At 45.0% G+C, this 27,673-nt stretch overlaps 1 protein-coding gene across 4 annotated transcripts in view; it reads right to left on the reverse strand.

Moving 5' to 3' along the window:
• LOC138285437 (neurabin-2-like) overlaps positions 1-27,673 on the reverse strand; it is a 464,888-nt gene that overhangs the window by 84,390 nt on the left and 352,825 nt on the right. For 2 of the 4 annotated variants that reach the window (XM_069225348.1, XM_069225347.1), the window contains one exon: positions 3,627-3,743. The exons of the other annotated variants lie outside the window; for them this stretch is intronic. In XM_069225348.1, coding sequence (XP_069081449.1) covers positions 3,627-3,743 — 117 coding nt within the window. The remainder of the gene's footprint in view (positions 1-3,626; positions 3,744-27,673) is intronic. 4 annotated transcript variants of the gene reach the window in all.

Genomic DNA, 27,673 nt, shown 5'->3' on the forward strand with positions numbered 1-27,673 from the left:
GCCATGTCGACTTAGTCTTTTTCTCCCCACCAGCACACCCAAGCTGTGAGGCAGTTTCTATGTGCTGAGTGAGGGGTTCCTACGGTGGCATAAGACATGCTGCAGCCCTTAGAGACTTTCCCTGGCATCAGGGCCCTTGGTACCAGGGGTACCAGTTACAAGGGACTTACTTGAGTGCCAGGGTTGTGCCAATTGTGGAGACAAATGTACAGTTTAGGGAACGAACACTGGTGTTGGGGCCTGGTTAGCAGGGTCCCAGCACACTTTCAAATCATAACTTAGCATCAGCAAAGGCAAAAAGTTAGGGGGTAACCATGCCAAGGAGGCATTTCCTTACAGGCCCCAGCACCGGTTTTCTTTCACACAAACTGTACCATTGTTCCCACAATTGGCACACCCCTGGCACACAGTTAAGTCCTTTGTAAAAGGTACTCATGGTACCAAGGACCCTGTGACCAGAGAAGGTCACCAAGGGCGGCACCATGTATTATGCCACCCTGGAGGGCCCCTCACTAAGCACATGCACACTGCCATTGCAGCCTGTGTTGGTGGGGAGAAAAAGAAAGTCCCAAATCACTACCTGTGGCATAGGTAAGTCACCCCTCTAGCAGGCCTTACCAGCCCTAGTGCAGGGTGCACTATACCACCGGTGAGGGCATAGTTGCATGAGCAATATGACCCTACAGTGTTTAAGTCTATTCGTAGACATTGTAAGTGCAGTGTGGCAATACTGAGTATATTGGCTGGGAGTTTGTCATTACGAACTCCACAGCTCCTTAATGACTTAACTGAAGTCTGGGTAGTTTGGTATCAAACATCTCAGTACAATAAACCCACACTAATGCCAGTGTTGGATTTATTGAAAAATTCACCCAGAGGGCATGTTACAGGTGGCCTCTGTATTTTAGCCAAACTTCTAGTGCAAGACTGACCGGTCTGTGCCAGCCTGCCACTTTCTGACGAGTTTCTGACCACATGGGGTGAGAACCTTTGTGCTCTGTGTGGCCAGAAATAAAGCCTGCACTGGGGGGAGGTGCTTCACCCTCCTCCACCCCCTGCAGAAACTGGAACACCTGGCGGTGAGCCTCAAAGGCTCAGGCCTCTTGTTACAGTACCCCACGGCACCCCAGCTAGTAGAGATGCCAGCCACTGGACAAAGCCCCATTTTTGTCAGGAAGTCCGGTGGGTAAATTCGGAATAACAGGGAGTGGCAGCTTCAGCTAGGACCACCCCCAATGTGCCCAGAGCTGAAGTGACCCCCTTCTTGCAGAATCCTTCATCTTGGTTTGGAGGACAGGGACCAATAGGGTTAGGTCTGTGCATCCCTCCCCAAAAATGAGAGGACACCAGAAGGGTGTAGTCACCCTCAGGGACAGCAGCCATTGGCTACTGCCTTCTGACCTAACGCCCCTAAATCTAGTATTTAAAGGCACCCCTGAACACAGAAGACAACAAGAAAGAAAGAAAATGGACTGCTAATCTGATCCCCAGCAAGGAAGAATGAAGACACCAACTGATTTGGCCCCAGCCCTACCAGCCAGTCTCCAGCTTCTGAAGCCCCTGCTACAAAAAGGCGATGCATCCTGCAGGACCAGTGACCTCTTAAAAGCCTCAAAAGGACTGCTCGCACCCCTGAGGACCAAGATCTCCCGTGAACAGCGGCCCTGTCCAGAAAGAATCTCCAGCAAAGGACTCCAGAACTGCCCCGGATCTGCGAGTCCTGTCCACTCTGCACCCGACACCCACGGCTCTTGTCCAGAGCAGGTCCCCAGCCAATTCTGACCATGAGTCCACCCTGGATTGACCCCTCCTTGCAAACACAATGATGCCTGCAGCCTAAATCCAGGAGACCCTCCTGACCGTGAGAGAACCGACCAAAGATTCCCAACGCCTAAAGGTACCCCTGCACCCGCAGCCCCCTGGCCTTGGGGAATGTAACCACCGGTCCAGCAACGTTCAGCAAGCGGCCCTCCTCCTTGTCCAGCCTGTGGTTTTCTGGAACTAACCCCCTGGACCTAGCCTGCAGCATCTTTGTGACCCCAGGGTCCCCTTATTGAAAAGCCCGACGCTGTGTCCGCACCTGGCTGCCCCTGCGCCGCTGAGTTTGTGTTAGGTGCTGACCTATGGCCCCCCTGGTACTCACCTAAACCTCCCCAGGTCTGCCTGATTCCGCGTGCCCCCAGTCACCATAGAAACCCATTCTAAATCTTGCATCTTTGACTTCTGCACCTGGCCGGCCCCATGTTCTGTGTTGCTGGTGGTGGGTGTTTGAGGTTAATGTGAACCCCAACCTGTGGGCATCCTAACCCCCTGGAGACTGAGACTGTAAGTCTTGTACTTACCTCAGAGCCATACTAACTTTTCATCCCCCCTAGAACTGTCTCTGAAAATTGCGCTGTGCCAACTTTCAAAACAGATACCTGCTATTTTCTTCAAAACCGTTTAATTTGCCAAATTGAAACAAAGTGGTGCTGATACATATGCTTGATACTTACTTGTAAATGTACTTACCTGCAAACTGATTCTTGTGGCTCTAGAAATAAAGTAACAAAACATATTTTTGCTATATAAAAAGCATTGGCCTGGAGTTAGTCATTGAGTGTGTGTACTTCCTTTATTGCCCATGGGTGTACAACAAATGCTTTGCACTACTCGCTGATAAGCCTAACTGCTCGACCACATTACCACAAAAGAGAGCATTAGTATTATCTACTTTAGCCTATGTTAAGCCTCTGGGGAACCCCTGGACTCTGTGAACATGATATCCCACTTTGATATAGTATATACAGAGCCAGCTTCCTACAAAATGCAAACAAGTTGATTTGCTTTATATAAAGCTGGCTTTGTCCTTTTTTAAGAACAAAAATCAATGCAAACAAACTTTTATACAACAGGAACGGAAGTGATTAAATCCCAATGGGTGAGATGTTCAATAAAAGCTCTTCTGAGAAGTGAAACACTTGTTTTGGAGTAGTGACATAAATATTGCGTAAACTTGAGAATGTCAAACAGGATTAAAAAATGAGCTATGAGAAAAGATACCCCATTTGTAAATTTAGGAATAACTGTCCCTTTTAGTAATTTCACCAGGAAACATGTACTGTAATAGAAGCAGCAAGGAACTCAGGGAAAGCTAATGAAACCTCTGAAAATAGTCACTATAATCAAGGTGCTGCAGAACACAGAGACCACAGAGCAGGACTGCAGCTGTGTACAGTGGGGCCCATCAATTCTCTAATGCAGTGGAAGTCTATACTTCCTGTTACATCAAGTGTCATAACTAGACATAAAATGTACTGTGGGAATCAGAACTAGCAATCAAGGTTAAGAATAGTTTTCCTTTTGTTATGCCGTAACAAATTAAAGACCTACATATTAATATAAGCCATGACCAAAGGATCATCTAAAAAGGCTTAGAAAAACAACAATCATTACTTATAAATTAAACATTTACATTGAAAAGATAAATCTGCATAAGAGATTGTGTGTCTATTTCAAGGAACATTTTAGTGAATTAGGAACTTTAAGTATACTGTGAATACGAACATGTAATTAGGGGTTTAATCAGGAATTAAATGAGTGAAGGGGTGACAAGACGCACACAAAATCCACACTTTGAAACTCACCTCATTTGAAGAGAAGGTCAAAGTGTGGGAACGGCCTGAAAGATTAGGCTCAGCCACTAACCCTGACAGACCAGACCTTAAGCTGCTATGGTATGAATCATCAATGACAACTCTACTCTGAAAACAAGTGAAAATATTGTTTGATTATACTTTCCCCTTGAAGTAATATATAAATATATAAGGAGACTATTTATTAAATTACATCTGAAATAAAAACATTATTCAATCCATTACATAATGGTGCAACTTGAACACTATGTTCAAAACAAGCAGGTTATTAGACTTCAGTGTTTTTATTATTTTCTAAAATTAACTTAACAGACACTTGAGACATATAAATTATTTGTCCAAATGAGGATTTTACATCTCGAATATTCATTAAATATGCCTATTTATTTACGACAGGCAGGGGCTATGAGTAAAATGCAAGCTAATTAGACAAACCAAATATTTTTAAATTCTGAAGTAGTTTTAATTTTCATTCAGAAATCAAATTACATTAGTTAAATAAATTACATTTAAAAAAGCAAATGCCTAAACTGATAGCAAATTAGAACAAAATAAAATGTCTAAGAATTCTAAGCTATTATAATTAGTGTTTAATTTTTTTGTTTCTATTAATGAAGGACAAAGTATGCCTTGGTGACAAATGATGCAAATAGGTATGAATTTTAAGAATCGGAAGTAACTTCACATTTGAAAAAGTAGTTTGTGCTGTGGAAGGCTTTCCAGCATGCTATACAGAATAGAGCGTTTTTTGGTAATACTCCTGGCTATTTGAAACAGAGTCAGTGTAAGGAAATGCCTCCTTGGCATGGTTGCCCCCTGACTTTTTGCCTTTGCTGATGCTATGTTTACAATTGAAAGTGTGCTGAGGCCTGCTAACCAGGCCCCAGCACCAGTGTTCTTTCCCTAACCTGTACTTTTGTATCCACAATTGGCAGACCCTGGCATCCAGATAAGTCCCTTGTAACTGGTACTTCTAGTACCAAGGGCCCTGATGCCAAGGAAGGTCTCTAAGGGCTGCAGCATGTCTTATGCCACCCTGGAGACCTCTCACTCAGCACAGACACACTGCTTGCCAGCTTGTGTGTGCTAGTGAGGACAAAACAAGTAAGTCGACATGGCACTCCCCTCAGGGTGCCATGCCAGCCTCTCACTGCCTATGCAGTATAGGTAAGACACCCCTCTAGCAGGCCTTACAACCCTAAGGCAGGGTGCACTATACCATAGGTGAGGATACCAGTGCATGAGCATGGTACCCCTACAGTGTCTAAACAAAACCTTAGACATTGTAAGTGCAGGGTAGCCATAAGAGTATATGGTCTGGGAGTTTGTCAAACACGAACTCCACAGCACCATAATGGCTACACTGAAAACTGGGAAGTTTGGTATCAAACTTCTCAGCACAATAAATGCACACTGATGCCAGTGTACATTTTATTGCAAAATACACCCCAGAGGGCACCTTAGAGGTGCCCCCTGAAACTTAACCGACTGTCTGTGTAGGCTGACTAGTTCCAGCAGCCTGCCACACTAGAGACATGTTGCTGGCCCCATGGGGAGAGTGCCTTTGTCACTCTGAGGCCAGTAACAAAGCCTGCACTGGGTGGAGATGCTAACACCTCCCCCAGGCAGGAGCTGTGACACCTGGCGGTGAGCCTCAAAGGCTCACCCCTTTGTCACAGCCCAGCAGGGCACTCCAGCTTAGTGGAGTTGCCCGCCCCCTCCGGCCACGGCCCCCACTTTTGGCGGCAAGGCTGGAGGGAACAAAGAAAGCAACAAGGAGGAGTCACTGGCCAGTCAGGAGAGCCCCTAAGGTGTCCTGAGCTGAAGTGACTCTAACTTTTAGAAATCCTCCATCTTGCAGATGGAGGATTCCCCCAATAGGGTTAGGATTGTGACCCCCTCCCCTTGGGAGGAGGCACAAAGAGGGTGTACCCACCCTCAGGGCTAGTAGCCATTGGCTACTAACCCCCCAGACCTAAAACACACCCTTAAATTTAGTATTTAAGGGCTACCCTGAACCCTAGAAAATTAGATTCCTGCAACTACAAGAAGAAGGACTGCCTAGCTGAAAACCCCTGCAGAGGAAGACCAGAAGACGACAACTGCCTTGGCTCCAGAAACTCACCGGCCTGTCTCCTGCCTTCCAAAGATCCTGCTCCAGCGACGCCTTCCAAAGGGACCAGCGACCTCGACATCCTCTGAGGACTGCCCCTGCTTCGAAAAGACAAGAAACTCCCGAGGACAGCGGACCTGCTCCAAGAAAGGCTGCAACTTTGTTTCCAGCAGCTTTGAAAGAACCCTGCAAGCTCCCCGCAAGAAGCGTGAGACTTGCAACACTGCACCCGGCGACCCCGACTCGGCTGGTGGAGATCCAACGCCTCAGGAGGGACCCCAGGACTACTCTAAGACTGTGAGTACCAAAACCTGTCCCCCCTGAGCCCCCACAGCGCCGCCTGCAGAGGGAATCCCGAGGCTTCCCCTGACCGCGACTCTTTGAATCCTAAGTCCCGACGCCTGGGAGAGACCCTGCACCCGCAGCCCCCAGGACCTGAAGGACCGGACTTTCACTGGAGAAGTGACCCCCAGGAGTCCCTCTCCCTTGCCCAGGTGGAGGTTTCCCCAAGGAGCCCCCCCCTTGCCTGCCTGCAGCGCTGAAGAGATCCCGAGATCCCTCATAGATTAACATTGCGAACCCGACGCTTGTTTCTACACTGCACCCGGCCGCCCCCGCGCCGCTGAGGGTGAAATTTCTGTGTGGGCTTGTGTCCCCCCCCGGTGCCCTACAAAACCCCCCTGGTCTGCCCTCCGAAGACGCGGGTACTTACCTGCAAGCAGACCGGAACCGGGGCACCCCCTTCTCTCCATTCTAGCCTATGTGTTTTGGGCACCACTTTGAACTCTGCACCTGACCGGCCCTGAGCTGCTGGTGTGGTGACTTTGGGGTTGCTCTGAACCCCCAACGGTGGGCTACCTTGGACCAAGAACTGAACCCTGTAAGTGTCTTACTTACCTGGTAAAACTAACAAAAACTTACCTCCCCCAGGAACTGTGAGAATTGCACTAAGTGTCCACTTTTAAAGTAGCTATTTGTCAATAACTTGAAAAGTATACATGCAATTGAAATGATTCAAAGTTCCTAATGTACTTACCTGCAATACCTTTCAAACAAGATATTACATGTTAAATTTGAACCTGTGGTTCTTAAAATAAACTAAGAAAATATATTTTTCTATAACAAAACCTATTGGCTGGATTTGTCTCTGAGTGTGTGTACCTCATTTATTGTCTATGTGTATGTACAACAAATGCTTAACACTACTCCTTGGATAAGCCTACTGCTCGACCACACTACCACAAAATAGAGCATTAGTATTATCTATTTTTACCACTATTTTACCTCTAAGGGGAACCCTTGGACTCTGTGCATGCTATTCCTTACTTTGAAATAGCACATACAGAGCCAACTTCCTACAGTCAGTGTCTCTACTGTCTCAAGACAGATGTTCTACTGGGAAATAGCTACTAGTTCCACCTAAGAGTATTAGGAAGATTACCAAGGGAAAGTAATTTCTAACTACTGTGAGGACAATGGGGAACACACTACAGGACAGAATCCCATCACCCTCATCCTGATGGAACGCCATGGGTTCCCTTTGCTGGCAAGTACCATCTTCAAAACCAGCTTACCATTCACAAAGTCATTACCAGTACCCCAAACTTATCTTGCAGACAAGCTCACCATCTCTGGTGGTTCTCAGCAAACCCACAACCAGGACACCATTAGATAGACTAAGAAAAGTGAGGGGAAAAATGTAGGGAACAGGTCTTTTCAATCTATGCATCCAGGATCTGGACCCACTACCCCTTCCAATATCCATCAGAAATGCCCCAATTTAGAAACGAGGTTCAGAAATGTCCTAATTTAGGAATGAGGCGAAGGCGCAATTCCTTAAGCATCACTACATGACAATACATGAACAGTCCACAAACAAGCTACCTCTCCTACCACTCGGTGACATTATGCTCGTCTTTGACCCTGTATATTGCTACGCTACCGTTTGCACGGTTCGTGCTTTAGAAATAGCGCACACATACATATTGACCAAGTCCTTTAGTTAAAGATGGTGCTCAAAGGTTACCTGTTTGAATAACTCTTAAGGTTCAGTATTATATTGGTTGCATGAGTTTTCTGCGCTTTATAAACCATGATTTAATCCATGCAACTGAGATTATGACAAATGATACACTGAAGCCTACAATCCCTGTATAAAAACACCTTTTTTTTTTTTTTTTCAACTACGATTTGCTTTTGATATCACAAATCACTTATAACAGCAAAATGATATAACAGTTGTATTTACTAGTTTATCATAGTGGAGTAGATAGATCACAATGACGTTCCGCAGAGCCAACAAACACTGTCAAAAATGGTTGCTGAACAGAACACCTAAACAATTAACGTGATGAGTGGTTATTGATGACTCATTCTTGTAATATTTCTATCATGAAAAGCCACAGAAATCAGCTGTTTTGGGAAAAGTGTTCAGTGCACTACAGGTGTCAAATGCAAGAACAGGCATCAAGCTACATATTACCCACATCTTCTAAAGCAACTGTATAACACGTATATGTTTTCAATAAATTACAATTGTGAGTGTTTTTTTTTTCTTCATAATACAGCCTTCACATGTATTACGCATTACCTACAACAAGAAGGGAAACAAAGGATTTCATGTGGGATGGGGGAGCAATGGTATGTCCACATTATCAGGAATACTGCCTTTTAAAAGAACGCAGACTTTGTTCTTGTTCCTCTGTTTGGTCAAGGAACTCATCACTGAGTTGCGCAATCCTGGAACCATCATGTTGAGGCACTTTTCAAATACATATTAATGGGCATCTCTGTGTTTACGTTAAACACAGAGTGCACATGTTTTGTTTTTGAAGCAAATAACTTACACTCTCTAACTTAATTTTTAAATGCTTTGGTTCCCTAACTCAGCCTATAATAATATTTTGTTATACTCACTGTTAAATGTCTTTGTGCAGATTAACTAACTTGCTAAATACAGTGTTTGCTGCCACAGTTTAGTTGATTTATGGTGCGTGGTTGATGTTACCATTATTCAACATAGTGGTACTTCCCATATCCACTGTCTACACTTCAAATGTCAACCATGCAGCAAAACTTTGAATTAGACTGACATACAAGACTTTCTAGCTCATCAGTCATACAACATTTCCCACAACATTTTAAATTGCCTAAGCAGGTCAATTAAGGAAAATGCAGGTCTAAGATTCTGACAATACCAAGGAAGGAAATGTGAAAAGAATTACGCAAAATTTTAATTTTGCCCGTCTCTGCAAAATGATGAATGCATCTTTTCAGTTACACAGAAATTTTTAGCAAACTTTTTTTGGGCTGTTAGGAGCAGTGATCAGGGAATCTTTTTGAATTTCATTACCAAAAAAACAATGGAAGACTTGTAATGAATGTAAGAGGTTTACGGCTGTCGAACGCAGATATTTGTGATCAGGAATACCAATTTTGATATGAAGAAGATCGTCAGAAACCAGTTGTATACAGTTCCCCTAAGACACACAAAAGACTCTCCTTTCAGGCCAATTGTTTTCTGCATTAATTCAATCACAGAGCCATTGTGATAGATTATTTTTTTAGACTCATTGTTACCAATGTCCCAATCGAGGACTCCCACTGTCCCTGGTTTGAACCGTTCCAGTTGTGGGCACTAGGCCAAGTCACACAACTGAAGTAGTGTTTTTCCCAGGACAAGTGTGGGCATACTGGGTGGTAGGAAGTTTGTGGATCCCTGTATAATCCAGAAGTTTTTTTCAAAGAAATGTGAGGAAGACGCATTATTTTAGGCAAAGTTTGAGGTTTGCAGGGTTAGAAAATGTTGTGGGATGTACTCAAGGGACGCCACCCTGGAATCCCCAGGGTGCCCAGTTTTCACAAATGCCTGCACTCAGTAGGTTTATCTAGGTGAGGGTGAGCTTGGGCCCCATCAACGCTGCTAACCATATTGTCAATGTCTCAGCAGTGTGTTCTGGGGCCTTTTGTGTTGCAGGTGCTCGGCTGGGCAACAGAAGTGGGATAGTGTTTCTATTGGCAAAAGTATTGGAACACTGGTTGGTGGGAAATTTATGGAACTCTGCAGATTCTGGAACTTTCTCTCCCAGAAATGAAAAGAAAAGTGTTATTTGTCAAGTCTGAAGTTTGAAGATCATTGTGGGTACGAAAATGTTGTGGGATATACATCAGCCACTTAGCATGGCAGGTAAGAAAGCAAATAGGTTTACCCTCACTCTCCTGGTCCATATGGCAAGAGTATTCCCAAAAGAACTAAAATGTCCTCTTGCTTGAATGGGGATGCTCTGCACCACAAGTGGCAGAACACTCAAGCCAGGGCAGCCAGCCCACAACCCAGATTATTTTCTCCCCTAAAACAAAAAATATAACCCTGGCATTCAGGTGGTCGCCCATGCGCTAGTGGGCATATTAGGATAAACTCCCCCAATCTTTCCCTAGGGTCTACTGAGCTTGGGTCAACACGCCCTCTTCGCCCTCAGAGTCAGAAAGGCAGACATTCCCAAAGGGTGGGGGAGTAAATACTCATGGCCAGAAGATCCAGGTCAAGGAGCTGAGTAATTCTTGACATAGAGGTATGGGTAAGAGGCCCTGATCCAAAGATCTTTTCCACTAAAAATTATTTATATGCGACTATTTCATTAGATGGAGTTGCCAATTTTATTACATTATGCAGATTTGAAGAGCGCACTATCACCCGAAAAGGTATCCTGGTGCTTAGCAGGTGTGAGTAAAGCCACACCTAGAGCGACTGCCAAAAGGCCAGGTTTTCAGCTTTTTACATAATTTAAGTGCAGAGGACGCTCTTATCTATAGCAACAGGTCATTCCACACTTTAGGAGTGATAAAAGAGAAAGCTCGACCGCCAGATCTAGTTTTCTGTATGTCAGGGATTTGTGCATGTAGGAGTCCGGATAAGCAGAGGTGTCTGGAAGGATTGTGATAGTAGATGCGATTGTTGAGGTATGCTGGGCTAGTGTTGAACAAGTTACTTACCTTCGGTAACAAATTATCTGGTACTGACTATCTAGCTGCATATTACTTACCTTAGAATTCCCTGGCGTCTGCTTCGCATCAGGAATTTTTCTGCTGAGCTGTACCCTGCGCGTGCCATTGGGTGGCATTGTTCGGATCTGCGTGTGTCGTTTGGCTCCGCATGGCATCGTCAGTGTCATTGGAGCCGTCTGTGACATTACAGTTTTCTATATAGGCACCACCCCGGTGAGCGTACGTCAGTTCTTTTCCACAACTTCCCACGCCAGAAGCGCAGAGTAATGGAAGAACCAATTTTTTTCTGATTGACCAAAAAGACATGCACTGGAGAAAGGGTAAAAATCTGAAAAACAATATAAATCCGAAGAGCTGGGAGGCTTGGGTGGGTGTAAGGAATCTGCAGTTTAATAGAGTCTCTACCAGATAATTAGTTAACGAAGTTAAGTAACTTGTTCATCTGATAGAGACTTCTAGCTGCAGATTCCTTACCTTAGAATAGATACCCAAGCTATAACTCCTGGCGGTGGGCTGCAAAGATATACTTCACACAAGGAAATCCTGAAGGACTGAGAGAGCAAAATGCTCCTCTCTTTTAACCTGGCTATCCAGGCAGTAATGTCTTGCAAACGTGTGCACTGAAGTCCACATTGCCGCCTGGAAGATGTCTAGTACCGGTATGCCTCGAGCTAACACCGTGGTAGCAGCTTTCCCTCTGGTAGAGTGAGCTCTCTAGCCCTCAGGCGGCTGCTTCTTAACCAAAGCATAGCAAATTTTAATGCAGAGAACGACCCAACGCAAAATGGTTTGTTTCTGGACTGCCTGTCCCTTCTTTGCACAAATGTACCCCACAAAGAATAGGTTGACCACCAGGAACTCTTTTGTGCGGACAAGATAGAATGATAACACTCTTTTTGGGCCCAGCCGATGGAGATCATCCTCTTCTTTAGAGGGATGCGGTGGAGCAAAGAAGGTGGGCAGGGTGATATTTTGACCCAGATGGAAAGGGGTCACCACCTTAGGGAGAAAAAAGGCATGAGTTCTGAGGACTACCTCATCAGAATTTATCTTGAGATATGGCGGTTTCGATAATAAAACCTGCATCTCACTCACTCTCCTGGCAGATGTGATCGCCACTAAAAAGGCTGTCTTGATAGTGAGCAGCCAGAGAGGACAATTATGTAAAGGCTCAAAAGGAGCACACATTAGAAAAGTAAGCACTAGATTAAGGTCCTACTGGGGCATAACAAAAGGTGCAGGTGGAAACATATGTACAAGCCCTTTTGAGAATCTCTGTACAATAGGGGACTTAAACAAAGAATGTTGATCAGGTAAACGAAGAAAAGCTGATAAGGCAGAAAGATAGCCCATAAGAGTCCCTAAAGAGGAACCATGTTGGGCGAGTGACATAATAAACAGAAGGATATTAGAAAAAGAAGAAGAAAGAGGAACAATAGACCTCTCTTTACAATATAATACAAAATGTTTCCAACCGACTTAGTAGAGGGAGGCCTGGCTTCCAGAATGACATCACATCACAGACTTTGAGAGGGAGGTCATAAACCATCAAATGCCACAGCTCAATCTCCATGTATGAAGCCGCAGAGTTGACAGGTTCAGGTGGAGAACCTTCCCCTGCTGCTGCGACAGAAGATCCTCCCGAAGAGGCAACCTGAGTGGAGGACTGATGCTCATTTTGAGAAGCTCTGGATACCAGACTCTTCGTGCCCAATCCGGAGCCAATAGGATTACTTGGCCCGGTCGTTCTTGATTTTCTTGAGAACTCTGGGCAGAAGTGGTATAGGCGGAAAGGGGTATAGGAGGCCTGAGCTCCACCCACGTTGAAAAGCGTCACCTAGCGATAGCCGTCTTGGAAACTCCAACGCGCAATACTGCTGACATTGCACGTTCTATTCAGAGGCGAACAGATCTTACCAAGGCTCTCCCCACTGCTGAAAGAGTCCTTGTGCCACTTCCGAATGGAGACACCATTTGTGATCTGCTAAGCATCGCCGGCTGAGCTTGTCCGCTCTGGCGTTCAGAGAACCTGCCAGGTGTTGAACCACCAAGGTTATAATACTCTGATGTTCTAGCCATTTCCAGAGACATACAGTCTCTTGACAAAGGGTCCACGAGCCCACACCATCCTGCTTGTTGCAGTACCACACTGCGGTAGTGTTGTCCGTGAACACCTGCACTACCTTTCCTATCACAACAGAAAGAAATGCCTTTAATGCTAGCCAGATCGCCCGAATCTCCAAAAAGTTCATATGGAGTCTGGATTCTGCCGGAGACCAGAGGCCCCTGATCTCCATCTCTCCCAGATGGCCGCCCCATCCCGGAAGTGACATCTGTCACTACTGTAAAATCTGGTTGGGCAAGGGAGAGGAGTCTGCCTGTGACCCAATCGCAGTTCACTAACCACCACTGCAGATCCTTTGCAGTTCCCTCCGAGATCTAAACCATGTCGGCAAGATTTTCCTGATGCTGTTCCCATTGGAACTTCAGGTCCCACTGCAGAGCCCTCATATGCCATCTGGCATGCTTGACTAATAGGATGCAGGAAACTTTGAGTCCCAACAGCCTCAGAGTCTGTTTCACCGAAATCCAGGATAGAGGCCGAAACATCGGTATCATAACCTGAATATCCTGGACTAGCTGCTCGGGAGAATAGGCCCAATACTGCACTGTGTCCAGAACAGCTCCGATGAAAGTGAGCTTCTGGGAGGGAGTCAGGTGTGACTTTGGCACGTTTATAGTAAACCCCAGCGAGTGCAAGAGGTTCGCCGTTGTCTGGAAGTGGGTGACGAGAGTCTGGGGCATCAGAGCATTCAACAGCCAGTCATCCAGGTAGGGGAAGACTGAAATCCCTAACCTGCACAGATGAGCTGCCACCACTGCCATCACTTTCGTGAACACCCAAGGGGCACTGGTGAGACCGAAAGGGAGCACGATAAACTGAAAGTGCTCGTGCCCCACCTTGAACCTCAAGTAACGCCTGTGGGCAGGCAGGATGGGGATGTGCAACTACGCATCCTGCAAGTCCAATGCTACCATCAAGTCTCCTTGGTCTAGGGCAGATAAGACCTGAGCAACAGTGAGCATCTTGGATTTCTCCTTTTTGAGGAAGAGATTGACGTCCCTTAAATCCAGGATAGGGCGAAGGCCCTTGTTCTTTCTGGGAATCAGAAAGTAGCGGGAATAACAACCACAGCCTACTTCTGACATCTGGACCCATTCTATGGCTCCCTTGGCCAAGAGAGCTGTAACTTCCTCGCAGGGCAAGACCAAATGATCACCCATCAGCCATTCTTTTATCGGAGGGATAAAGGGAGGGAAAGACTGGAAGGGGAGGGAATAGCCCTCCTGTATGATCTGCAAGACCCATTTGTCCGATGTGATGGACTGCCAGTGAGGGAGATGAAATTGAATCCTCCCTCCAACTGGACGGACATGCTCTTGCAGAACCATACTAGGAGGGCTTGGGCGCTGCGGAAGAGAGGGGCTGTGTGGTGGCCGACCTCTGGCCAGACCCTCTGGGTCTGACGGTAATACGACCTAGTCCTCGCACGGGATGTTGCGAAGCCGGAGGACGGTGGCTAACTTGTGGCTGGCGGGGTACAGCGCCCCCTTTCCGAAGCTTCGAAAGACAGACTGCTGACGAGCTGGCGCTGAAAGGCCTAAGGATCTGGCCATAGCTCGTGAATCCTTGAACCTCTTAAGCGCAGAGTCTGCCTTCCCACCAAAAAGGCGAGAGCCATCAACAGGCATGTCCATCAAACTCGACTTGACATCCCCTGAAAAAGCCAGTAGACCGTAGCCAGGCGTGGCGATGGAGGGCCTATGTTGAAGAAATCGCCCTACCCAGCGAGTAGGTCGTGTCCAAGCCACACTTGATAGTAAACTTGGCTGCATCTCTCCCATCCTTGACAGCCTGGGTGAGAGTGTCCCATATGCCCTCCAGGGCCTGCGGTAGCTCTGTGCCACTGAATCCCATCAAGTATGGGAAAAATGCCCAAAAGGCAAGAGGTGTTTACTGCCCTAAATGCCAGGCTGGAGAAAGAAAACAACTTCTTTCCAAATTGGTCCAACCTCTTGGATTGCCTGTCTGGAGGGTTGGAAGGGAAGGCACCATGGGAAGTGGAGGCTTGGACCACCAAGCTCACCGGGGTGGGGTGTTGGGTGTGGAAACTAGGGTCATTTGGAGCAGGTCTATGGTGGCGGCCGATTGTCCTATTCACAGGAGCCCCTGTGCTGGGTTTGGACCATGTTCCCAGAAGGACATCCGTGAGGGCTTCATTGAAGGGTAACATTGGCTCTGATGTAGTGTCCTCTGGCTGAAGCACCTCTGTCAGGAGATTAGTCCTGACTGGTAACGTAGGCAAATCTAGGTCCAAGACCTCAGCTGCCCTATGCACCACCATGGAATAAGATGCCACAACGGGTGAAAGGGCATGCCAGCATCTGGACAAATATCCAGTCCACTGGCTTCCCCTAGATCCTCAGACCAGTCCTGTTCATGCTCCAATCCATATTCTAAAGGGTCCTCAGACCCCTCCCACTCCTCTCTTGTGACTGGCTGTTCTGAATAAGCCTCAGGCGGAGCCAGACGGCACACATGGATCCGAACGGCACGCGCAAGGTACTGCTCAGCAGAAAAATTCTGGATTTGAAGCGGACGCCAGGGAATTCTAAAGTAAGGAATCGCAGATAGAAGTCTCTATCAGATATGTAGTGCAGTGAAAGTGTGGGTGACGAGTTTGAATTGTGCTCATTTGTAAATGAGAAGCGAGTGGAGCTCTTTCATGTGTGGTGTTAATAGTGCACGGCGTGGTAGGTTGAAAGTGATTCTGGCTGCCGATTCCCGAATGGTCTGCAGCCTTCTGGTGAGTTTTCTGTTGATTCCAGCATAGATCGAGTTCCTGTAGTCCAGCGAGTCTGTGACAGTTGTATTGGTGCTGTTCATGAGCCATTTGAAAATCTTCCTCAGCATCTTCACAGTATGGAAGCATGAGGCGTTGGTGACATGGGTTTGGGAGGTCATGTAAAGGTTGCTGTTGATGTTCCAGAGGTTCTTGAAATGGGTGTTGTAAGTGGGTTTCAGTCCTAGCTCTTTTGCCCACTAGGTGGAGTGTGAAATGATCTTCCCAAAGATCACAATTCTGGTCATTTCCATGTTTAGCTTTAGACAGCCGGTCTTCATCTGGTGGGCGACTTCAGTCAAGCAGGCATTGAACTTGATCCAGGTACTGGGCTTCTTGTCCGTGTGGGAGAGGAGGAGTGGAGTCTTGCCAGTGTAAGAGAGGATGTTGATATTGTAAGAACGGATGATGCTAGCTCGTAGGATCATGTACAAATTGAAGAGGCTCTGGCTCATGGAGGACCCTTGCAGAACTCCGCAGAAGAGGTCATGGGTGTCCATGTATGTGGTGTACAGTGCCACTCTAAACTGAGTCAGTCCTTTCATTTAGGAAGGAGTAGATCAATCAGTGTATGTCCTTCGATTTTAATTTTGTGTAGGCACTGGATAGGGTAAGAGACTTAAATGCTGAGGAGAGGTCCAGGAGTATGAGGACTGCCGTGTCTCCTCTGCCTAGAGTCATGCAGATGTCGTCCATGGCTGTCATAAAGGCAGTTTCTGTCCTATGATTTGTTCTGAAACCAGACAGAGTGGTGGTGAGGAGTTAGTCATCGTTGAGGTGTTCAGTAAGGAGCCTGTTAATGATTTTCTGTTAGACCTTGGCCGGGAATGGTAGCAGGGAGTTTGGCCTGTAGTTGGCAGGCATTGACGGGTCCGCAGAGGGTTTCTTAAGCATTGAAAGGATAGTGGCATGCTTCCAAGCATCTAGAAAGTTTGCAGAAAAAATGAAGGCAGTCAGAATGGGTGCAAGTATGGCGCTGATAGGTTGCAGTCCTCTGGAGACAGTGTGGTGGGGCAGGGGTCCAATGGGGCCACTGAGTAGATGGACCTCATGGGGGAGGTGATTTCTTCTGGGGTGATGCTGGGCCATGTGATTAGCATTGGTTCTTTGGATAAGATTGGGAGATGTTTGGCGTGGTCTTTCGGGTCTGGTTGCAGGCTAAAGTTGCTGTAAATTACTGTGATTTTGTTGCTGAAGAACTGAGAGAGATTGTTGCATAAGTCCTGAGAGAGGGTTATTGAGTTGGAGGTGGCCAATAGTGACGTGAAATCTTTCACAATAGTGAAGATTCCTTTGCTTCTGTCGATGCTGGTAACGATGTGGTCCCCCAGAGCTGTGCCCATTTGGTGATCCAGATCATTTGGTGGTAGCGTCTTGGGCTGGATTTGAACGTGCTCCTGTCTCTACTGTACTCATCTTGGCTCATTCGCTTTTACACTCCAGTTGTTTGCAGTGGTGTTTCATCAGTTCCTCCGTGTGCCAACCGGCCTGGGGCTTGTTGTATTGCTGCGTTTGAGGGGGGGTTGGCACAGGAGGTGATCAAATTACTGAAATGCTTGTTGACTTTGGGGAGGCTGTTGCTGTGCTTGGGTCAGCAGGATATTGACCCGCTTTGATACGACTCAGGCTACAACTGAACAAGATAAAACAATGCACTGTGGGGGGAATGAGTAGCTATTAATCAATTAGGTTCTAAGAGCTCCTTCACAAATGTATGGCATATATGACCTATATTTACAGGCAGATTTACTGCAATCTATGGGTGGCTAATTTTTAACCTGCAGGATGCATGGTTGCAATAACATCTAGGTTATCAGTTTTCTTTAGTAGTTACTTGCACAGAATTAGAAATAAGCTATTGTGACTAAACAAGAAGATTCAAAGATGAAATAGGGTGGTGTCCTGAAGAAGGAAGAAATATATGTTGTATTGGGCCACAGAAACATGTGTCAACATTATGCAGAAAGTGGACTAGAATGTTCAGTATAGGGAAGTGCCAGAGGGTGTGAACTAGCATCCTGAAGCCACCACAGCAACTCCAGAACTTGTCTGTCCTGTGTGTGTTTCATTTATGAAGTTTTGTCAGTGTATAGTACTAGTGCAGCATGACTTAACACTACTCATGTGTGTCTAGAACTGTTGTGTGCTTGGACAAATACTGCTCAATCCTCATCAGAAACCGGACTACAAAGCTTCGCTTCTCATCTTTTCTGCAAAGGGATTCATACCTAGGTTTGATATGGTTTCCAACATTGTGCATAACTAAAAAGAACAAGCTACTTACCTTCAGTAAAACTCTTTTTGGTTGAGGCTTTCTAGACAGCAGATTAAACACCTTTTGAATATTTCCCAGGTGTCAGACTGAATCCGAAATATTTTCCGTAGTATCTCTGTGCGCTGTAAGATGGCTCCAAGCTGCTCCACAATGATGGTGTTTTGCTCTAGAAAAGGCGTGTGGGGCATATACAGGCACCAATCCAGCGCACCGACGTTAATTGCTTTTCAGACTGTCCACCCTTCCAGACAGAGCTCCAAAAGCAAACTGGTGGACAGTGAGCAGATTCCTAGACTTGGGATCTAATTAATGGAGGGAGACCAATGACAGAATGAGGATGATAGGATGGGCTGGTGAGGAATCTGCAGCTGGCCTCTATCAGAAAGAGTGTTACCGAAGGTAAGTAACTTATTCTCCTGATGCAGACTTTTATCTGCAGATTCGTCACCTTTTGAATAGATATCAAAGTAATACATTTTCAGAGGTGAGCCTGTAAACCGACTCAGACCAGAAAGTATTGCAGGACCATGCAGGAAAAACACCCCTCTGAATGAACCTGACAGTCCAGGCAATAATACTTTGTGAACATGTGAAGGGATGCCCACCTGGCCCCTTGGCAAATGGCTAGGACAGGGTCTCAATATGCTAATGCAGTGGTAGCAGTTTTGGTAGAATGAGCATGTGGCACTTCTGGAGGCTGCTTTTGGGCTAATGTTTAGTAGGTTCCAATGCAGAGCACAATCAAGTGGAAAATGATTTTCTTCTGCACTGCCCTGCCTTTTTTCGCTCCACAGAAAGCGCTTTGTCCACCCGGTGGTCTTTGGAGCCATCTTTGTAAAATCCCAGTACTCTTGGACCCTAAGTGATAAAGTCTCTCCTTAGACGGGTGAGGAGTAGCATAGAACACCTGCAGAGTGATGGTTTGATCGGCGTGGACCAGTGTTGCAACTTTTGGCAGAAAGGATGCCCATGTCCGCAGAACCAGTCTGTCTGGGGGAAAGGAAGTGCAAGGTGGAGTAACAAAAACAGCCTGAAGCTCACTCACACCGTGCAGAGGTGATCGCAGTCAGGAACACAGTCTTGATGGTAAGAAGCCACAAGAGACAGCTGTTAAGCAGCTAGAACGGAGTGCACATTAAATAAGTCAGGACTAGATTAAGGACCCTTTGAGGCACGACAAAAGGAAAAGGGGGAAACCTGTTGCAGCCCTTCAAAGCAACTGGAGATTTAAACAAAGAGGGCTGATTTGGAAACCCTAAAATGGCTGAGAGCGTAGAAAGATAATCATGACTGATTCTAAACAAGAAAGTATGTTGTCTTGTTTGCAGATATTCCACAATAGCTGCGAGATGTAAGCGAATGGAAGTGTTAGCTAAATTTGCTTTCTGTAAATGGAGTAAATAAAAAATGTCTTGAACAGTAGCTTTAATGGGATTAACACGTTTGGGTTGGCAGTAGCATACAAAATGTTTTTATTTTGCAGCATAACATGCTCTGGTTGTGGGTCTACGAACTTCCCTGAAAAGGTCCATACATTTTGAAGGCAATCTTAAATACTCTAACTCTATGACTTAAGGAGCCATATTGCAAGGTTGAGTGACTTGGGGTCTGGATGTCTGATCCGTCCTTGATTTTGAGTGAAGGTCCGGCCTGTTGAGGAGCTTCTCGCAGGGAACTACCGAGAGGTCCAGAAGTGTGGTGAACCATGGCTGACGCACCTAAGTAAGAGCTACAAGAATAATGGTGAGAGATGTCTGCCTGATCCTCTGAACTAGAAACGGAATAAGAGCGAGAGTTGGAAAAGAGTAAGCAAACATTCCTGACCAGTTCATCCATAGAGTGTTGCCATTGGATAGAGGGTGTGGATACCTGGAGGCGAAGCTTGGGTTTTTTGCATTTTCTGCTGTGGCGAAAAAGTCTTTCTGAGGAGTTCCCCACTTTAGGGAGTAGTTTTGAAGGACTTACTGGTGGAGCTCCCATTCGTGGACTTGTTACTACATCCTGCTAAACAGGTCTTCAAAGTGGTTGTCAGTTCCTGGGAGATACTCTGCCAGCAGGAGAATGTCATTGTGGAGAGACCCACTTTCATAATATCTGACAGTTGTGACAATTGGGAAAACCATGTCCACCTTCTTTTAGTAGGTAATACATGGCTGTCACGCTGTCCGTGCCGACTAAGACAACCTTGTGAGAGATAATGAAGAAATTCTTTCAGGGCTAAAAAAATACTGCCTGGAGCTCGAGGTATTTGATATATAGGCTTGGTGCCTGAGATCCCAAAGGCCCTGTACTGTGAGGTCTTGAAGGGAGTGCTCAAACCCTTTAGTGATGCATCTGTGGTCAGAAGGACTTGAGGCACAGGATCTAGAAAAGGCTGCCCTTTCAACAGGTTGGTGGTGTTCCACCATTGCAGAGTGTGGCATTGTAACAACCACATATCTTCCATGTGACCCTATGACTGAGATCACTGACGAGACAGACACTACAGTGGGGGATGCATGTGGAGTCTTGCATTGTAAACAATGGCAATGAAGGAGGCTTTCATCCCTAAAAGGTGCATAATAGTCCTGTGCGTGTGAGACTCATAAAACTGGGGGAGTAGAGACTGAAAACTGAACCTGAGCCTGACTGGGGTATGCTAGCCCCAAGCGTGCATTGAGAATGGCTCCTACATAGGGCTGTATCTGAAGAGGTTGTAGGTGGGATTTGGCAAAGTTGATTGTGAAGCCCAGTGAGTGACGTAGGTCCACTGTCAGCTGAGTGTGATATTGGCACTGTAGTAGTGTGCTGGCTTTGATGAGCAAGTCGTCTAGGTAAGGAAACACTTGTACGTTTTGTCTTCTGAGGTGTGCTGCAATTACTGCTAAGCACTTTGAGAAGACTCTAGGAGCGGTCGTGACTCCAAAAGGCAGGAATATGAACTGGTAATGTTTGCCTGCAACCACGAATTAGTATTTTCATGTGCAGGGTCAAAGGGAATATGGAAGTAGGCGTCGTTTAGACCTAGTGCCATCATAGTCACCTTGTTGTAGAAGTGGAATAACGTCTTGAAGAATAACCGTATGAAAGTGATGTGCTGTTTAATGGTCTGAGATCTAGACTAGGCCTGAGAGAGCCCTCTTTTTGGGAATGAGGAAGTAAGGGAGCAGGCTTTATGGCCCCTGTGAGAAGAAGAGAACGAACCTCTTGTTTGAGAAGGGGAAGGTGCTTGTGGGATAGCCTGAGAGCGCAAGGGGGAATATGTTTGGAGTAGGGGTAATGAGCTCCAGACATTAAGCATGTTGGATAATGGAAAGAACCCATTGGTCCGTGGTGATGTTGACCCAATCTGGATGAAAAATCTGAAGCCGTCCCGACAGGTGAGGAATGGGGGACGGGGTGGGGGGACAGAGGTAATCACTGCTTTGCAGTGGATGCACAGCCTCAGGCTATGTTATATGCCTCTGACTTCTGCCCTTGTTGTTATTGCCTCCGTAAGACCCCGCTAAAGAAACCCCTAGAATAGGAAGGTAGAGGCTGTCTGGTTTGGGAAGTAGACACCTGAAGGTGGAGTGACAACAAGTGCCCCTTTGTGTGGGGGACTGTAGAGCACCCATGGCTTAAGCTGTATCTGTGTCTTCTTTCTGTTTCTCATGGGTAGAGTCCACTTGAGGGCTGAAAAGATGCTCCTTATCAAATGACATGTTAAGCATGCTTGCTGGACCTCTGGTTTGAAACCAGAACATCGAAGCCACACGTGCCTTCACTATCAAGACACTTGTATTAATGCTGCATTCTGCTGCATCTCCAGCGTCTAGGGCACAGTGCATGGAGTTATTAGTTATGGTTTGCCCCTGTGCAACAATTTGCTGTTCTCTTTTGCGGTGCTGTTCTGGGAGAAACTGGAGTAGCTCCTCCATTTCATCCCAGTGAGCAGTCATACATACCTAGCTAGTAAAGCCTGTGAATTGGCGATACACCAATGGTTAGCTGCCTGTGCAGCCACTCTTTTCCCAGCAATCCCGGCAACATCTAACTTCTTACTTTCCTTGTCAGAAAGCGGAGAGTCCACTGTGTCCCGGCTACTGACACATTTTCGTGCAGTGGTGCAATTATAGAATTTGAAGGGTCCCGTGGCCTAACATATACCGAATCTGAGGGAGCATGGTTATATTTTTTATCAACTTTAGGGGTGATAACCTAGAGCGGACAGGCTCTTTGAACATTTTGTCAGCATAACGAAGCATGTAAGGCAGCATAGAAGGGAACTGGATATCCCTATGGGTAGATGTAAGGGTATCAAACGGGAATTCCTGTTCGATAGGGTCCCTGTGCAGCTCCGCATTGTGGAAAGCAGCTACATGCTGGAAGGATGTACTATCCTCTTGTGGTGAGGGGCGTTCAGGGTACAAATCTAGGTCATGGGTCAGGGTCATATGTGTCCCATGGATCCGGGTTCTGCTGTGTCCCACCCAAATCTTCCCCAGTATATAAAGGGGATCCCTGAAGGGTATAATCTCCTTCAATAGGTGAGGCTGGTGAATGAGGAGGGGAACAAAGTGGAGAAGAAGGATCAGGAGGAGGAGGAGAAGGCTTATGGGGTGTGATGGTATCCTTTTCCTTGGTAGTCTTCTTTGGAGTTGGAAAAGTGTCCAAAGCCTCTTGGAAAGACATCTTCCTCTTCAAAAGTACAGACGGAGAATCAATCCTGGATATGGTGGCGGTGCTGACAAGCATCCATCATCGCCAAAATGGGTTCCACAGGTGAAGGTGTAGCTGAAGACTGATTGGAATCTTCAAGTTACATGGCAGATGTTGGTTGGTGTTAGGAAATTTTGGGTGGCATTGAGGACAGAAATGAAACAGCATTCGTTCCATTAGCTCAGCATAATGGTCGGTGCCACTTGGTGAGGTAGGCCCGAAATGAGTGAGGACATCCCTGAGGGCACATGGTCATTGCCCGGACCGACGAGTTGAGATGAACACGAAGATAGAAATGCGCAACTGAGAAACATTAACGTCGATGAAGAGCAGGTAGAAAGAAAGATTTTGAACCAGAGCAAGTTGAAAGATGGAGCGAAGACACACATGTCCAAACCCAATGGCAGAGAGAAAACAATCTAACAAAGGAGTTGTTGCCCATGCGCAGTATCACCGAGAAGGAGTCACTCGAGGCTGTGACTCAAAATGCTGCTTCGAAGAAAAACTACTTGCAGCACTCCAGACCCAACACTAGAATACAGGAGAATGCAGAGCATGTGTATCTACAGCTACAAATGCCATCAAACTTCACTGTTTCTGGCATACATTCTGTGGGCAGAGGAAACGGGTGTAGTCCACTTTTTACTGGTGGAAATGGGTTAAGGTATCCTTCACACAAACCCACAGTGGTCAGCTACTTTCAGACGTTCATATTCATGGCCTTCCCGGCCACACAGTACCGCTTACCTACCTTATGCCTGGTTCATAACCATGGTTAAATCTCAGAACATGTCCCAAAGATCAGCGTAAGAGGCCTACAATCCCAGCTGGCTATTTCTCAAAGCTTCCCTTTGACAAGCTACGGCTAACAATATGACAATGCCTCCATTTTTGGATAGCCAGAGGCAAAGAACTGGTGGTGAAACCACAGGGAACTCACCTGAAACAAGACTTTCTTCAGCAGGAAAGTCTTTTGAATCAAGCAGACATTACACACTGATTTACGTAACAGATTCAGAATCATTCTCTGTTTTATAGGAGCATTGAGACCTTCATATTCAGACAAACTCACCTCAATGGCATTGTGGTCTAAGCCAGTATGAATCAAATGAGCAATGCCATGTGGACACACCTTGTAGAGTCTTGAATTTGACTGACTGTATAGGAGAAAATAGCTACATGCAAAAACATTAAAATCCCTATCACGCCAAAATTATCAGAGGTGGGGGGAAGAGGGGTGGTTTTGGGGGGGAGGGGGGAGGAGGGGCGATGGATTTGGTGTGGTATATATTAAAAACAAATCCCCGGGGAATATTTACAGAAAAAAAAATGAAAATGTTGGGGTCAGCCCTTGGGCTGACTCCCTATGGGGGCATTTTTAGGCTCAAGCGCTCTGTCCCTGGTGTAATCGCTGTGTGGACTTTTAACCACGCCGATGTCAAGCCCATCAGTTGGTTGGTTCGTGTGCTTGCCTTTTAAAATTAGCTTAATTTAATTACTGAAATACATGGATATTTGCACTTTTGCCGGTTACATGGATAATTGCACTTTTGTCGATAAGTTTCACTGTGAGCGAACTTCTGTTTCCTTTTGTGTGTTTGCTTTGCGCTCATAGCAGCAGTCGGCTTGCTTATGTGAAACAGTTTAACTTTTCAGTTTATGTGGCAAGAAAAGTCCAGTTAGGAGTTAACAACGCTAATAGGTTTAACTTGAGAAAATGCGAGACCCATTGCCTTGCAAATGCTTGTTTTATACATATGTGTTTTGCCATGGGGACACGATCGGCCCCAAGCACACATGTATAAAAAATAAAAAAGGAAGTGATGTAGAGAGTTAGTCTCTCTCTCTCTCAATATATATGGAAAATGTCACTTACCCAGTGTACATCTGTTCGTGGCATTAGTCGCTGCAGATTCACATGCTGTGCACATCCTGCCATCTGGTGTTGGGCTCGGAGTGTTACAAATTGTTTTTCTTCGAAGAAGTCTTTTCCAGTCACGAGACCGAGGGACTCCTCCCATTTCGACTCCATTGCGCATGGGCGTCGACTCCATCTTAGATTGTTTTCCCCGCAGAGGGTGAGGTAGGAGTTGTGTATGCTAGTAATAGTGCCCATGCAATGGAGTGAATGCGTATGTACATAATGAAGTTTCAAGTAATATATTTACAAATGAACAAATGTTTAAGATTTACTTCTAAACGGCTACAGGCTCCCGGGGAGGCGGGTGGGCGCATGTGAATCTGCAGCGACTAATGCCACGAACAGATGTACACTGGGTAAGTGACATTTTCCGTTCGATGGCATGTGTAGCTGCAGATACACATGCTGTGCATCGACTAGTAAGCAGTTATCTCCCCAAAAGCGGTGGTTCAGCCTGTAGGAGTTGAAGTAGTTTGAAATAATGTTCTTAGTACAGCTTGACCTACTGTTGCTTGTTGTGCAGTTAACACATCTACACAGTAGTGCTTGGTAAATGTATGAGGCGTAGACCATGTTGCTGCCTTACATATTTCGTTCATTGGAATATTTCCTAGTGTGCCTTTGGTGTAATAGGCAGTTCTCTTTTAGCTTTAAGATAGCAGGTTTGAATGCACTTAACTATCCATCTAGCAATGCCTTGTTTTGAAATTGGATTTCCTGTATGAGGTTTTTGAAAGGCGATAAATTGTTGTTTTGTCTTTCGAATTAGTTTTGTTCTGTCAATGTAGTACATTAGTGCTCTTTTGATGTCTAATGTATGTAGTGCTCTTTCAGCTACAGAATCTGGCTGTGGGAAGAACACTGGTAATTCTACCGTTTGATTCAAGTGGAACGGTGAGATTACTTTTGGTAAAAATTTAGGATTGGTCCGTAGAACAACTTTATTTTTGTGTATTTGAATAAATGGTTCTTGAATGGTAAATGCTTGAATTTCACTCACTCTTCTTAGAGATGTGTTGGCAATTAAAAATGCAACTTTCCACGTTAAGTATTGCAATATAAATGGTAATGTCTAGAAAATTAATCGATGTTGTGCTGGTTTCACATGTGAATTTTAGACCTATTTGATTGTTATTGAGAATAGTAAAATATTTCATAAATTCTTCTTTAGAACCATTCCATATAATAAAGAGATCATCAATAAAACGGACCCACAATAAAACTTTCTCTACAAATTGATCATTGGTCTTTTCCCATGCTATTTCTCTCTCCCACCAACCCATCACCAAGTTGGCATAGTTTGGGGAAAGAGAAATGCCCATGGCGGTACCACACAATTGATGAATAATCTCATGATTAAACATAAAAATGTTATTCTTTAAGCACATGTCAATCATGGCTAGCAGCATGTTAGAGTGTTCTAATTCTGAAATGTTACGTTGTTTTACAAAATATTCAACTGCTTTTAATCCTACTTCATGATTTATAGAGGTGTAAAGGGAGACTACATCTATTGTAACCAATAAATAATCTTCATGCCAATCCAAATCCAACAAAATCTTTAGTAAATCTCCAGAGTCCTTAATATATGAACTCAGTGTTCTAACCATAGGGGCAAGATAAATGTCAACATAATCCGACAACCTTTCAAATTATGACTCACATGCTGATACAATAGGTCTTCCTGGTGTTGATATTAATGATTTATGGATCTTCGGTAGAAAATAAATTGTCGGTAAGGTTGGATTTTCTTTTGTCGAATAGATATATTCCTCACGATTAAGTAATCCTTGTTGATGCCATTCATCCAGTTTAGAGTGCAGCTGCTTAGAGGATTTTTTATCAATTTCTTATAATCATGTGGATTATTCAATTGCCTGTAAGCTTCTTCCATATAATCAGATGTGTTGAGAATCACAATATTGTCTCCCTTGTCCGCTGATTTTATTATTATCTGGTTATTTGACATCAAGCTTCTCAATGCTAATCGTTCCCTCTTGGTCAAATTTTCCGAGTGACTCATATGTCTTTTATTGCACAACCGTTCAATGTCCTCCAGCACAAGTTCCGAAAAAAGATCCACTTTATTTCCAGGCGATAGTATTGGACAGAACTTAGATTTCTCTTTTAATCCAGAAGGTTTGTGATCTTTAGTATCAATGTCTAATTGTTGTAAAATTTCCTTTTCTGTATAAACTTCATCCTGTAAGTCAAATAAGGTTTTTAGGTCCGTAACTTGATCAATCCTGAATTGGATTTCTTCCGGTTCTTCAATCATCTGACTGATCATGTTAGAGGTTACCTTTTTGCTTTGCTGCGCATGAAATTTGAGTAGTTTCAATTTCCTCACAAATTTATAGATGTCAATCCGAGTATCAACGTAATCAAAATGAATCTCAGGGCAAAATGACAAACCTTTATTCAAAATATTCACTTCCGTATCAGTTAGCTGGTAATTCGAGAGGTTCACTACTAAATTTGGGGTCAATATTGCTTCTTCTGACTTCGTAGGGGGTATTGTCTTTTTTCTACCTCTTTTGGCTCTCCTTGTTTTTCTCTTATTAGTCCTACTTGGTTTCGTCCGAACCCAGGGCCACGACCCCTGCTTCTGCCCCTTCCTCTCGATAGTTTTTGATCCAGATAAAGTACCTGCATTTCCTCTAAAAAAGTGTTGCCATTCATAGAGCCCTCTCCCTCACTTGATTCTACTTCTGATTCTATATAAGTTTCTTCACCATTATATTTCTGTTGGAATTTATTGTGTCTCGACTCTTGTTTCAAATGTTCAAATCTTTTTGCAAACGTGTATACCCTACCAAATTTATAATCTCTCATCCCTTAAATATTTATTTATTTTTCTCTCTTGAATCTCATCCTCATAATTATTAAGTTGCTTCTCCATAATTTGTTGTAAAGGGATCTGTTCACTTTTGTCCTCATAACTACTAAGTCTGTCTTCTAGTTCTTTGATTTGAGCATCTTCCACATCCAATTTATTAATTTTCTAGACATTACCATTTATATTGAGAATAATAAATTAGAAACAACAGTTTATCGGAAAGACACAGCTTGTAATAGTGTGTTACATGGACATAGTTTCCACCCCAAATCTTTGATCAGGAGTATACCTATTGGGGAATT

The sequence above is a fragment of the Pleurodeles waltl genome, chromosome 3_1, assembly GCF_031143425.1.
Source record: "Pleurodeles waltl isolate 20211129_DDA chromosome 3_1, aPleWal1.hap1.20221129, whole genome shotgun sequence".
Classification (NCBI taxonomy): Eukaryota; Metazoa; Chordata; class Amphibia; order Caudata; family Salamandridae; genus Pleurodeles; species Pleurodeles waltl.